This window comes from Calidris pugnax, unplaced genomic scaffold (genome assembly GCF_001431845.1).
Source record: "Calidris pugnax isolate Ruff unplaced genomic scaffold, ASM143184v1 scaffold95, whole genome shotgun sequence".
NCBI lineage: Eukaryota > Metazoa > Chordata > Aves > Charadriiformes > Scolopacidae > Calidris > Calidris pugnax.
The window spans coordinates 2,970,099-2,985,052 of NW_015090885.1; the positions used below are offsets into that span (position 1 = coordinate 2,970,099).

The window sequence follows — 14,954 nt, forward strand, 5'->3', positions numbered from 1 at the left end:
AATATCGCTAAAATTACAAACAAAAATATTTGAGTAGGAATAGAGGGTTTTTCCTATTACTTCCACTAACAAAATTACTTCCACTATTTAATATTGGCACACACTGTGAATGCTTGGGGCTTTCTCTTTAAGTGTCATTTAAGTTCAGACAATCAAATGTGTATTATCTATGTCAATATCTTTGCGGAAGCCTAGCTGTAGTGGAGGAAACCCTTAAAGAAGCATCATATGTGCTCCTACTAAAGCATTGTGCAGAACAACTTGTAATTTTTGTGACTTCCTAAAGTCATATGACACCTTCTGACCAGTGCTGGCTGGTCTCAGTATTAAAATCTCTATCTAAAATAGGAGCTGGGTTGAGCAAGCTACAGCTACATTAGGATTGTTACTCCCTACCTGCTTTGAAAGCAGAGGAGTTAGACATAGCACAAGTTTCAAAACAATTGCTACTTTTTTATTATTACTATTAAACAAACTGGCCTTGCAGAGTGTTCATTCACTACAGCAGGACGTTTATCATTGTCATGCTCATTTTCAGCCGAGCATATGGAGATTTTCTCTTTCTAGGTTAAGTCTTCCGTGCCAGATGGGCACATGAAGCCCCAGAGATTAGTTGCAAACTGCACAGAAAACTGAAATACAGACCAGAGGAAAGAATGCTCCCAATGGTTTCTGTTACAAGGGAACCAATTTACTGAAATGACAAAACTTTCCTATTCACATTTAGGTGTGCATACATCATCAATTGCCTATGCTGTAATAAGCAACTGAGAAGGAAAATAGAATCACAGAGTGGTTTAGGTTGGAAGGGGCCTTAAAGATCCTCTAGTCCTAGAAACATGAAAAATAAGAACAACAACTTCCAGGATTTTTGCAGTGGTTTCATACAGATACCTGTAAGAACGACAGAGAAAAGTTCCATATGGAAAGCAGGAAAGATGGGAGAAAGCCACAATGGGTGCTTGGTGTTCAATAGGGCACAACTTCTCTCAATAGGAATCTGCTTGGATATAGGGAGTACAAATTCTACTCTTACACAGGTGTAATTAAATATTTTCCAGATCTTCAAAGAGAAATTCCAGGATATATTTGAGAACATGTAATTCCACTTCTGATAAAATGTATTTTAGAAGCGGTTTGTTTTTCCTTAGGGTGAGCAAAAGAAGGGTTGAGAAAGCAGTGTGTTGCTTTGGTGTCTGTTTTCAGAACAAGAAGGTATGGGACATTTATGGAAGGACCTAGGGAAGCAGAGAGGCACCTGGAGTGCCTTCTCCAGATGCTGTGAACGGAGATTTCCATGCTTCTCCCTTATCCCACAGGAGGCTTCTCTTCCTCACCCTCAGCATTTGCTTAAAACTGAAAGTTAAAGAACTCATTTGTCACTGTATTTGCTTAACTAGATAGCATGCTGCAATATGCATTTTATGTACACCGGATTGCAAGCATTCTGAACTTACACATTTTCTCCTCCAACATTTATTACAGTCTTTTTACCTTCATTTCCTTCTCCTACATTTATTACAATCTTTTTACCTTTTTCATATAGAATACTATAACGCAGTTACTGAAACAATTGCTGTACTCAAGGATACACATATTAATTGCTCAATCAACCTGCACTGACACACTGGATTTAACATGCCACATTGAATTACTGATCATTTTTCTAACCTTACCAAGTCAATCTGGGGCAGAGAATCTGCAGTTTAGCTGGCATATTTTTTAAACACCTGCTTCCTTCACTATTGTAGTATCACTAGTTTGAACAGTTGCACATTTTGGTGTCTGACTACACACTTAGTAAATATTTTGTTTCATTACCTCTTCTTCATTCTTGGGAAAAGGTTCTTTATTTTATTAGAAACAATAATTTTATTAGTATAGCATAAATTGAATTGATTTGTTCTGTACTGAAGTTACTTTCATTCTTTTTAAGAAAACCCACAAACATTTTATTTTTTTCTAGTTCTTCTAGTATGAAGGAAGAGAACTTATCAGTATACATATGCCTAAATCAAATGACATCATTGTCTTTTTAATGTCATCCAGCTTTTTAATTAGAAAAATGTATTTTTAAATATACTGTCATGAAAGAAGGGCAATATACATCCAATAATTCCCTTTAACTTGATAATATAAAACATTTAAAAATAAAAATTGAAAGCAGTATTAAGCCCAAAAATCTATCATTTTCAAGTGTTTTGTTGTCAGAAAACTGAGATGATCATTTACAGCACGCTTTCAGCTTTCCCCTTCCCCATGAGAGTATCACAACCGCCATACAGAACTCATCACACCACATGACAGAATGGTGACTTTTACTAAAAAAGGATGATTTCGCAAAGAAATTAACAAACATGAATATGGTAAAGAGCATTAAGCATAAATAGCTTCAGCACCTTGTAAAAAAACTGGGAACAACATTTAAGATGACCACAAGGAACTGTAACTTGCCAGTTAGTTAAATAAGATTAACTACTGGATGTTTTTGTAGCAATAGTGCTTAGGAAGCAATGCAACAGTTGTATTTACAGCTTATGAACAAAAAGTATTGTTAAGTATCACTATTTCCCTGCTTTGATAGCAGGATGTGCCTCCTATCTCTATGATTTGTCCTTGCCTACCTCATTTGCTTTTCACTAAGAAGCAATGAAATATAAATCAACTGATTCTAGATTACTTCCTGACAATTAAGTGAAATAAGCATAAAGCTACCCTTAGTAAATTCATTGTTACCTTAAAAAGTTTTGGAGAGTATAAAATAGAGATGAAAGTCAACCTTGCTGTATAAGGCAAGGCTCACCATCTGAGAAACTTGCAGAACAAAAATTAAAATACTAGTCTGAGTTATAAATCAGTGTTAGACTGTAAATCAGTTAGTAACCTGAACTAGAGTCTTTAAAAAAGTTATTTCTGTTACAAATAGGAACCATATTGATTTTATTTTCTTGTTTTATAATACATCTTACAGACAGAAAAACAATGCATATTAACTTTTGGACTAATTCTTTATAAAAGCATTTAGGCTCCAAACTCGAGCATTGTGATAACTACTGTGGACGCAAGATGTTGTTAGATCGTTTTATTTTCCTGTGTTCTGTAGATGAGAAAATGAAAGACTTGTTCCTAAGATTACTTACCCATGAAGTTCAGATAGCTCTCTCCTCCAAGCGCATGAGTAATGAGACGAATCATTTTATGGAGCTGTATTCCCCGATCAATGACTGGTGTAAGAGGTGAGAGCACACTCATGTTTGTATACATCTCTGCATCCATCAGCCGAAATGCCAATGTCTTATCACCAACAAGCGCCTGTAGCAGTTTAAAAAAGTGAATAAAAGCCTTGACTATACTAGAAGTGTTTCTAATGTTTTTTTAAAGCATGCATTCTACATCATCAAGGGAGGACTTGGAAGATTGGTGAGGAGTCACAGACATGGCTTGGTGTGCACGATCTAGTCCTTCTTCACAAAGAAAACATCCTGCCACCACTGATGATCACCAGATCGCAGTCACCCTAGCTTCTAATTGCTGCAGCTTTGTATTGTGATGGGTAATCACGTGATATAAATGATCTGCTGCCAAAAAGAGAAAGTACGTAAACTGAGGCAGAGACATCCTTGAGCTGAGCCTCATCTGGATGCCAGACCCAACCGTCTGTTTTCCGCTTGCAACCCTCTGCATGGTTACTGGGGCTCCTCACACTGATTGGAGTACCAGTATGTGATCAATAAACCCCTGCTGTAGTCCTACATTTCACCTGATGGGATAGCACTGCACAATTACTTCTGAGAACCTTTTTGCCTACAGACACCAAACGTGAAATGTTAACATCAACGCAATAAGCCACAAGTGACCTTTGAGAACCTTTTTGCCTACAGACACCATCATCGCATCATAATAACATCAACGCAATAAGCCACAAGTGACCTAACATTTTGCAACTTTTATAGAAAACTATGGTTCTATGGTAAAACACAGAAAATAAGAAAGCAAACATATCAAGTAAACTTCCTAGGATGTACAAATAAATGGCTATTAACAACATTTCTGATTTAGAGATGCAGAGTGAATATGAAACATTCATTTATATGCAATCAAGAATGTGATTGGTTTTCTGTGATTTCACACAAGACAGAAAAATAAATAGTAATTCTGTCTAAAAACAGTGACTGAATTATTAACTTGCTAGAGCTTACTGTTACTTGAGAAAGGCCACACAAATGCTATGTAACAAGGATTATTCTGATATATTAGCATGCAGGTAGCTGAAAACATTTTGGAGCATTTGTATGCAAATAACTAATTTTTGTTCAATTAGCCCAATTTTCATATTATACTCTAGCATGAAAATTCACTAGATGCCAGAGAGACAGCTGAGCTGTAAAGAGATCTAGCTGAAAATCACCACCATCCTTTAGTTTTCCAGCTAACGATATAAAAGCACATATAGATGATTCCCTCAAGTAAAAAATAATCTTTTGTTAAAAAAAAAAATCCTATGGCAAGACTGAAGATCGCACTGAACAACTGCAAGTAACAACTCTTCTCTGGACTCAGAATGTGGCATTTGTGTAATTTCATGTCCCCTAATCTTTCCATTAGAGGAGAAGGCAAGTGTTCCCTGTTCATGTTTTCTATGCCAGTCATGATTTTATAAACTGGAACCCTTGCCCTTCAATGATCTTTTTTCTATCCTGAAGAGTCTTAGTCTATTTAGTTTTCTTGTGAAAACCAATCCACACCTGCTATTATTTTTACCAACTCTTACAGCATTTTTTTCCAGTTATGCTCTATATCCTTCGAGATAACAGGAACAAATCTGTCTTCAACATTCAAGATGGACACAAACCATGAAAGGCTAGAGTGGCATACTGATTTTGCTCTTTGCTCTCCGTTCCATTGATAATAATTCCACTATTGTATCTGGTTTTTGGACAGCTATCAGAATTGAGCTGCTCTATTTCACATACTTATTATAACCATAAGGCCCTGTATTCTGACTGGTAACAGTCAGCTCACAGCTCACACACATTGTAACATAAGAAGCCAGAATTGTTCCAGCCACTCAGGTGCATCACTTCAAGTACCTCCAGAGTGACTTTTACCTACACCCCCATTCTGTTTCACTATCCTACTTTTCACATATCATCCGAGTGTCCATCTGCAATTGTCACAGTTAGCTGTTAGATGAGCGTTATCCAAACTTATTATTTTTTCATCTTTCTGTACATAGAACTATTATAATTGCTGTGTTTTGAATCAAACCTTTAAAGAATATTTCATTTAGATTTCCAAAGAGAGATTTCAGAGAGGAAACGTTTTCCTGAAGGGAACGACAACAGTTGCAAACACTGATTCAGTGAACAGATTTGCTAAATTGTGATATTGTTTATGCTTATCATAAATAGTGCTCCATCATACTTTATATAAATCACATTTTCAAAAGTATGGATTATATGCCTTCCTATGTTCTATGACAGGCAGGCAAAACAAGAAGCTAGAACTCATTTCTTAAAAAAAACCCAAACAAAACAAAACTGAAAAATAACAAACTCCCACCCACTCCAGAATTCCTTAATTAAAAAGAAGGATCAAAACCAAAAAGACCTAAAGAAAAACTGAAAAAAAAGAAATGAGCAGTAGTTCCAGACCTACCTTTTTCAACTCGTCTCAATTTTTAGAAAGCAAAACCCACTAAGTATCTAAACCTCATCTTTTACTTTCTTATATATAAACATATAGATACAATACCTGATCATGGCTCTCTGCGTATGCAATGTACTTTTCTTCGTGCCGCCTGTTTGTTAATGTATGCACAATATTGCCCATATTCCAGTCTTCATCTTTCAGCTCCTTAATTATCTGCAGAAATAAATGAAAGATCATTGAAAAATTATTTGTTTTAACTAAAAGCACATTAGTACCTTTCTTCATTATCTTCTCACAGAAAGGTCCAATAAATTGTGAACTGTATTACTTCAGCTTCTCCTAGCCCCAGCTTTGGAGCAACAAGCTTTCTCTGATAACCTGGAAACATATCTTTCTTTTGAATTCCACTACATGAATATAATAACTAGAAAATTTTGTTTGTCCTGGACTTCCATGTATGAGCATGGACCATTGGACTTGCCATCTGTCATGTGAATCCACTGATAACAGCGGGCAATGCAATTGCTCGGAGCTCCAAGAGACCACTGCACCAAAAACTAGAGAAAAAAATAAATATGTGGGCACACACTCCTACGTACACGCAGTATTGAAGGAAGTCCTGTATTTCAAGTAACCCTGGCATGTGGCAGCTTCCAACTACAGGTGAAACACTGGGCTGTGTGGTACAGAACAGACCACTGCAAGATAGCACTAAGCTATTGCCATGAAGCACACAATCACATGAGAAGGTGCTCAGTGCAGGGGCTTGCACGTTCTCTGATCTGCGGTCAGTTCCAAACAGCATGAATTCCAAAGCTTTGGAATACAAAACAAGCCTTACATATTTTTTTGTTATGCTGGCTCCTGATTTTTTGGAATTTAAATTAAATCACATCCATAGGAATTTTCTGCCTCATATGTCACTATTTCATCCCTCTTCTAAACCTAGACCCATTTCAGTGTTAGTCCTTTCTTTTTCTGTAGAACTTTTTAGACCTCCATTGATCACTGCAACTAGAATTCATATACATAACTACATAGACATAAAAATTACAGTGATCAAAAGGCAGTAACATTGATGGCTAATGTGACACTGTAAAATGTAACATTCTGATTGTAAGTGGCCATGTACTCCTAAACAGCTTTTTTTTTAATTTTTTCCCTTATTAATAACTCTATAAAATCTGGCCCTGAAAACGTTCAGGTCCCTCTGCAGCATCATATTACGTAGTAGATTGATCTTTAATGTGAACTAGTACAGCCACTGTTACGACAATCAGCTTATCTCACCTACTTTTACAGATCGCTCAGAATTAATTCATGGAACCCTGGAGACCCTTCAGGTCTACAACTGCTTTTAGGAAGTTCCACAGAAACCTTGTTACTAACAGCGACATACTTAAAAGCTGCAGTGAAATGACAGCAAGAAGCAGTCTCAAGTTTAATGATGCTCTCCCTGTTGTAAAAGCTGGTATGCTTGCCTTCCAAATGAAAAGGTTTGGACACTGTTTTTCAATTTGCCCTCCACCTCCTAGTTACAGAAGTGAACGATGCTGAAGTTAAGTTAATTTGCTTTTTATTTTAAGCTACTCACAACATTTATTGTAGCATTAATGCTCATATAAAACATTTATTGTTTTCAGATCATCATGATAGCCTGAGGGATTTGGATGCAATCTAACTGAAAAACATTCTCTAAAACATCAGTAGAAGCCTTCTGAGATCATTTACTGTTTCATTCCTTTTCTTACGATTCCCTGTATTAAGGAAAAAGTGATTGAAATCCTTACCATAGTCTGTGTTTATTAGTATATTACTGTTCTTCAAGAGCGTTTACATTTTTATTTTTTTTTTTTTTTGCAACCCTATTGTACAGCTCTGTGTTCAATGCCAATTACTACACTCAATTTCAGAAGGGTTCATTGCATGGTTTTGGTTTGTGTTTTTTTTTTCTTAGTATTCATATGCATATGGTTAACCCATCTACTTGGTCACATTTAATATAAACTACACATTCCACAGCTGTTTCAAGATACAAGTTATTTCAAACAAAATTAGTCTATGTGTATTGTACAAAGAAAACAAATATCAGCTAGAATGCAAAGGATAGTCCCTGAACTTACTCATCTTTCAAAACCTACGTGGTATCTGGCATCACTCATTTCAGCCACTAATACCTGTGCTCAAGCTTGTCAATTTATTTGAACAGGACATTAATAGAAGAGAGACTGAAATTTGTCAGTAGGATTCAGAGTGTTTTTGCCTATGCACAGGTAGAGAAATGTTTCACTTTGAAGAGCAGAACACATTTTTCAAGAAGTTCTCACCTGTATCCACTTATCTGGAATAGCCATGGCTAGTCGATAATCAAAACCCCCTCCTCCCTCTGCAACAGGACGACAAAGAGCTGGCATTCCAGAAACATCCTTAAATAAAAAAAAAACCCACAACATAATTTGCATAGAATTGCAATCATTTCTACCACACAGTAATACTTGACAAACACTCCGTAAATTGTAAGCTGCTTCACAGACTAGCCTGGGTAGGGGATAAAAAAAAAAACACCTAAAAAACCCCTAAAAAAACCCAAAAATCAGTGAGTGATTACTATGCCTAGATTTTCTCTTTGAATGCAAGAGTTTCAGGGAAAAGCATTATAACTTTCTCATCAAATACTCTATTACAAAATATTTTAATAAAGTAGATATTTGAGGGGGAAGAGACCTCAGTAGGTGCAGAATTTGAAATAATTAGCTCTCTTGAGCTCCCAGTAAATCAATACAGAGTAGACAACGAAAGACAAATTAAACCTTCATTTTTTATTGATATTTTGCATAAAGAATGGCATAAAAATAAAAGGCTGAATATAAAGCGCATTAAGGAAGAAAAATACAATCTCTGCTCTTTTCCTAAATGAACCAAACCAAAACTATTGATCCAGCTAGCGCTGGAAAGTGTCATGCTCTTACTGAATAATTTTCCAGTTTCATATTGATGGAGGCTGATCATTCTTAAACTCATAATTCGAAGTTCTTAAAATAAATATTTATTCCATCGCTTTATTAGGAATTTATATCAACAGCATTCTTTCTCTAAAGTTAGCTTATCCGTATAGAGAATGCAAATCTCCAATAATTGCAAAATATCTATCAGTACTCAATCTTATTAACTGATGTCAGTGAGAAGCCATTCCATCACAATGGTTATGGATTAAAATACACTTTTTGCATCTGCACAAGAAAATGTATGGAACTAAATTCTGACTAGAAGCAGGGCTTAAGTAAGAAGCCCTTTCTGTTTTTCTGGATTCAATCCACTTTTCAATCCAATTGCTGCATTAGACTAGTGAAAAAGATATTTGCATTTAAAGTTATAGATACATACGCATACATTCATCCTCCCCCTTCCCACCCCCCAACATATTGACATAAGTGAGGAGACCAACCACATCATCACAAAGCTCATGGATGGCATCCTGGGGGGTGGAAGGCAGGGCTGCCATCCAGAGGGACCCTGGCTGGCTGGAGGAATCAATCAACAGCACTCTCAGAAAGTTCAGCAAGGGCAAATTGTCAAATCCTGCCCCTGCATCCATACAGGCTGGGGAGCAGCTCTGTTGGGAAGACCCTAGGGCTCTGGGCCAGCAGCAAGCTGAGCAGGAGCCAGCAGCCTGTCCTGGCAGCAGGGATGGCCAGCAGCATCCTGGGCTCCATCAACAGCAAAGCCAGGAGATCAAAGGAGGGGATTATCCCCCTTTACTCAGCAGTCATTAGATCACACAGAAAAATGCATCCACATTCCACATGCTGTAAATACCAAATAACAAAGGAGAAATTATTTCCTTTTATAATATCTAAAAGTTTGGAAGTTCAATAGCTCTCCTAGATCAGTCAGAAAGGATAAAAGCCAACTAATGCTCTCCATGTTATGCAGGACAAGACGATCTGAAACAAAAGCCTTTCTCTCTGGTGCTATGATGCCTATCTGGACAAGGTCCGAGTCTTTGAAATTCAAATTTTTGGGAAGTAAAATTCCAAATTTAATATTACTTATATCTATCTATATTTACATATTTTTACCTGGAAACACTGAAAAAAAAACAACTCTTCAGTGTTAGTTTGTTCAGTATATTTTCCACCAAATGTCAACAGCCAAAGTCTAAGCATTTGTTCAGACCTTAGTTTGAAATGAGCTCCATTAAAAAAAAAGAAGTCATAGCAGTAGGGTTTTTTTGTCTGTTTGTTTCTATAATACTTCGGGCATGACGTAATTTTATTTAACTTTTTTTCTCATTATACAAGACTCTAATCACAGCTTTATTTAGAAGGCAAAAATAAAAAGTAAGCATATAGTCAGTAGTACCTAAAAACTTAGAAATGACTAAGTGAATATACACAATATTAAAAAGTTGTGAAAATTATTGGTTAAATAATTAAGGAATATATTATAATTAGTTATGGCTAGACAAAAACATTTTTCTCATGTGGCACTCATTCCATCATCATTACGGGCAAGCAGAAATTCTTCATTGCCTTTAGTAATTTTCAATTATGTCAATAGTTTCTCCTGGAATTCTCCTTCAAATATGCAGCTTATTGATCAATTCTGTATTTCATGTAGCCACTCCCCCAGGTAGAAAAATGATGTATTGGAACAGAAGCAGTTTTCAACTCAAACAAGAGAAACTGAAGACACATCTAATTAAAAAAAAAAACCTCTTAGGCCAGTTAACATGAGCAGACTGAACTCAAAATTTCATTGGCAGGAATGCTTGTAATCTAAGACTACCTAGAAAATGAACAAATTTGACTTCAAATAAGCCTACAGCTCAGTGAAACCATCCCAAGTTTACCAGTCATTCCTCATCAGATGCCGTTTTTGATAGCTTGTCATTAAACTTTTCGCAGTGGCTGTCTATAATATAAAACTTTACTGTAACTGAGAAATGAAGTCAAGCAGTATTTTGTTTTCTGAAGATAAACAGGGTACTCTTGAGCAATATAGAAAGTTTTATTAAAAAATCTATATAGTCCCTAATGATATCAGATAGATGTAACTTTCCTTTAAACAACAAGAATTATTGAAATATAACAAGAGAGAAATCCTCAGGGTTTACTTTTTTTTTTTAGATAAGGAGAAAATATCAGTGAAAATGTACCTACTATAGCACTATAATGCTCTGGTGTTTCATACTATTAAAAATTCTATGTCCCAACAATAATGTTTTTCAGTGAAAAGAGTTTAATTATCTCAATCAACTCAAGTAATATATTCTATTTTCTCCCTCAGAAACCTAGAGAAACTTAATACTAAATTTAAATTAGCATATACATGCAGCGTTTATAGATTTATCACATGACCCATTAGAGAAAATTCCCAAAGTACATATTTCAGTTGTTTTTTCCCCCCACAAGGCAAAGTCTGTCTACTAACATTTCTCAGCTCCTGTCAATCCTTGAGTACCTGAAATATGACTTGATAATTAACAGGAAATTCACATCCCAAAGCCAACTAATCAATATTGATGTCACTGAGGATGGCAAATCCTGATCTTACCTCTGCTATGGTTATGCATTCCGGATGCAAGAAATTAATCATGTGGTTGGCCAGCATTAGATAACACAAAGCATCTTCATCCACATGTAGACCAAAATATTCATTGTAATCTCCACTGAACCCTGTGCCTAATAAGACAAGAAGTTTTAAAGGTCACAGTCGTTTTTGGTTTGTTTTTTTAAACCACAGATTTTACAATATGCAATTTTATAAGCACCAAATTTATTCATAATTTCAGATCTATCCATAGAGCAGCAAAACAAGATACTAGCAATTCTGGAATTTTTGGAGCATTCAGTGAACTTTTACAGCACTATTTCCACAGCAGCATAGCTGAAACAGGATTGCTCAGATTAGAGCTGTTTAAATTACTTACCAATTCCGTGATGATGATACAACATAGATGTAACACCATCAAATCGGAAGCCATCAAAGCGATAGTCTTCAATCCACATTCTCAGATTAGACAGAAGGAACCTCAAAACTTCCCAGCTGAAATAACATTGATATATTTTATAAGCTTTAGAAACCTCGGGATCAACTAGAGTTTCTTATACCATGTTCCCCACTCGCATATACAGTACTTGCACGGAACATTTTACCATTTTAATGACTTCTTCCCTGTTTTTCATCAGCCTTTTCCTAAGAAGTCTGTCTTCCTTATATCTTTGTCTTTTACTGCACATAATTTTAAGCAGGGAGATAGATGTTTAGGAAAAATTATCAACTATCTATATAGATGTCTAAATAGGTTAGTGATTGAACACATATATTACATTTTAACACCCATACTTGACACTGTACTTTTCCTTTGCCTCTCTAAAGATGTTTACACTGTGGGAAAAAATCTCCTAGACATGGAGAGAAAATTATAATAGGTAAGATTTCATCCCCAAGATTTTATGGATTTACAGCAATTTCCAGGCATAATAAAAATTGAAAAGCTGTCATCCCCCGCCCACCTACCCCTGATTATTTACAAATCGCATGTCACCAGTAGATTACCAAATGACCTACTGTGTTGCAAATTTACACATTTAAAAGAATAAAGCGACTTATCGAAGTTGAAGACATATTTTTTGAAATTCAGAACAGGAATGGGGTATAACACACACACACAAACAAAGTGTGGACGTGAAATCAAAAATATAAGAGAGGTTCCAAAGTGAGTAAGGATGTGGAGGCATTTGTGAACAAAGTTTGTGTTGAAGAACAAAATAGTTTCAGGAACAGTTTTCCCACTATTCGTCACCTCCTTTCCCAGGATACTGGTCTCAGTAGCTTCAAAGACCCCTATAACTTGTTCTGCCATCCACCCTCCACGCCATTGCCCTCTGCCACCCTCAGCACAGCTGCCTCAGATGCATCTCCTGCAAGCTGTAGCTCCAAAGAGCTCACCCATCTCAATCAGCTTCGTACGAGGTAGCAAAACATTTTTTGCCTCGATCTTCAACACCTGCCAATGTTATGATTTCTCTCTAATCGATTTCCCAACATAGAGCAGCTACAGCTCCACTTATTACTGAGCTTCTGTTAGGAGAAGAGTGCAAGCCACACAGCAGCACGCAGGGTCTCACCCACCACTCTCTGGTGAGCAAGACTGATGGGGTACACCTAGCACAAAGCACATCAGTCAGCATCACTGTTACAGTTTACCTATGCACATAGTTGGCATAAGGCAATGAAGGAGAACACTTCCAGATTTCACTTTATTTAACAGATGTCGAAGGCAGACTCATGAGGCAACTATGACACAAAGAATACACTCTATTTTGACAAAACAAATGTCCCCACAATCCTTCCTCCAAAAAACTTCCTTGCATGAGGGGTGCTTTAAATCTAGAATTAGTGGTATTATATGAAAAGACGGGGAGGCTGTGAATACACTATAAAGCTGGTAAAATCCTGACCTCACTAAATAGTCCATTCGATTTACTTCATTCAATAGGATTATAGTATTTCTCCATTCTTTGCATGTACTGCACACAGACATACACCTGTGCGTATAAGGACAGAAATATTACCAAATCAAAACCTCCAAATTTAGGAAATGTGAATCAATACATTGCCTCAGTTCAATATCTTTTTTTGGTCATTCATGACATGATTTTTTTTGTTCCATCCCTGAGTTCCCCCTCCCAGCCCAAATCATCCCATTCACAGATAACACTATACTAGGAAGATCCGCAGGAGCTTGTCTACAGAACCTTTTATATATTTATTGTTTCTTAGGTGAGATGATTTGCAATGAATGAATGATAGAGTATGCTCTGATATTGAAAGGAATAGAAAGATACCAAGTGTCATGTGAACTGCCAAGCTGGTCACACAAAAATACAGCTTTGTGCAAATGCTTGCTGTATCTTTTCCTGACCCAGCATCAAATCTGCAGAAAGCTATTTCCTGCAATCTAAACACTGCCAGCAAAGTCAAACTAGTAGTATTTTTATGGTTGTAGATCTCACACAGAATTAAGATAATGCATGTACAAAGAGTAGATTAATTGCTACAAGCACCAGCCAAACGAAAGTTATTTCTCCTCATTACAGACTGCTTGACTTTATAACCTTGAAGTTCTTAAGATGGTGAAGAGGTTTTATACATTTGTAAGACACACACAGAGGTCTCAAAACAGATAACAAATGAATTTTTTTTCTACCACTGTTGATAATGAAGACTGATCTTTGGAAAAAGATGGAGAATCTGTATGAAAACAAATTGTAATGACTTTTACATGAAAAACTGACTACAAATAAGAACAAACAAGATGAATTTGTTGAACCAAAAGATTAGTTAGCAAATTGATGAGATCAAAAACCTGAGTAGAAGCAGCAGATGTTTTCCAACCATCTGATTGCATATGGGAAAGAAGATTGTAAATAAAAAAATCAGCAAACAAACATATTAACTCCAACTAGTCTAAACTTGAAAAAATTCAGGTTTTGTATAATTTCTTGGAATGACATCAAATAGTAGCATTATACTGACTTTTAGAGGTAACTACACAGCTCCAAAACATGAGCTAGAACAAGAGGCTTTCTTGAAACATACAAATCACACTAATCATACAGAGGTTAATGATTTCATCCACGTCAATTTGTTTACGGGAGCAGCAGCATTAGAAATAGATGTAGAAAGCAGTACCAAATAACTTTGCAGAATGCCAGTAGAGGCCAAAATCATAGCATAATTGAAATACATCCACCATATAAGCAATAACTCAGGAACATTTCTAAAAGAAGTACATTCTTGCAGTTTTACAGGATAGCATTCATTAAGAAACAGGATAGCATTCATTAGGAATGTAATTTCTTTTGGGCAAAAGCCATATCTTAAATTATATCCTAACAGTCTCTCACGCTTTCGCATACCATAAAATTGAGAAAGTTGTTTCATCGCATGCATGATCTAAGAGAGGAAAATATATGCAGTATTATAATTAGGAAAAGAATTATTTACACTGTAAGAAATTTAAATAATTCAGAATTCACTCAGACATCATTCAAAACAAAGAAGGTCTTCGCAGAGAAGTCCTGCTGTTTTTTTCTTCCCCTTAGGGCCAGTAGCTCACACATTAAAAACAGATTTCTTGGTTGAAGTAGCGAAATGAGCATATCTAGCTAGATGACCTGGTTTCACAAGGTGATAAGAAATTTAACAACTTTCCTATACCAGGTCAGCAAAAAGCCTGTGAAATTGCTTACAAGTCACACTCATTATTTACCTTTTTTCCTGCTGTACTAATC

At 36.1% G+C, this 14,954-nt stretch overlaps 1 protein-coding gene across 1 annotated transcript in view; it reads right to left on the reverse strand.

The window, feature by feature from the left end:
• GBE1 (glucan (1,4-alpha-), branching enzyme 1) overlaps nt 1-14,954 on the reverse strand; it is a 158,917-nt gene that overhangs the window by 53,927 nt on the left and 90,036 nt on the right. Inside the window, exons 8-12 of the mRNA XM_014947262.1 lie at nt 11,585-11,700; nt 11,209-11,336; nt 7,980-8,078; nt 5,755-5,865; nt 3,141-3,312 (exon numbers count right to left, since the gene is read on the reverse strand). Coding sequence (XP_014802748.1) covers nt 3,141-3,312; nt 5,755-5,865; nt 7,980-8,078; nt 11,209-11,336; nt 11,585-11,700 — 626 coding nt within the window. The remainder of the gene's footprint in view (nt 1-3,140; nt 3,313-5,754; nt 5,866-7,979; nt 8,079-11,208; nt 11,337-11,584; nt 11,701-14,954) is intronic.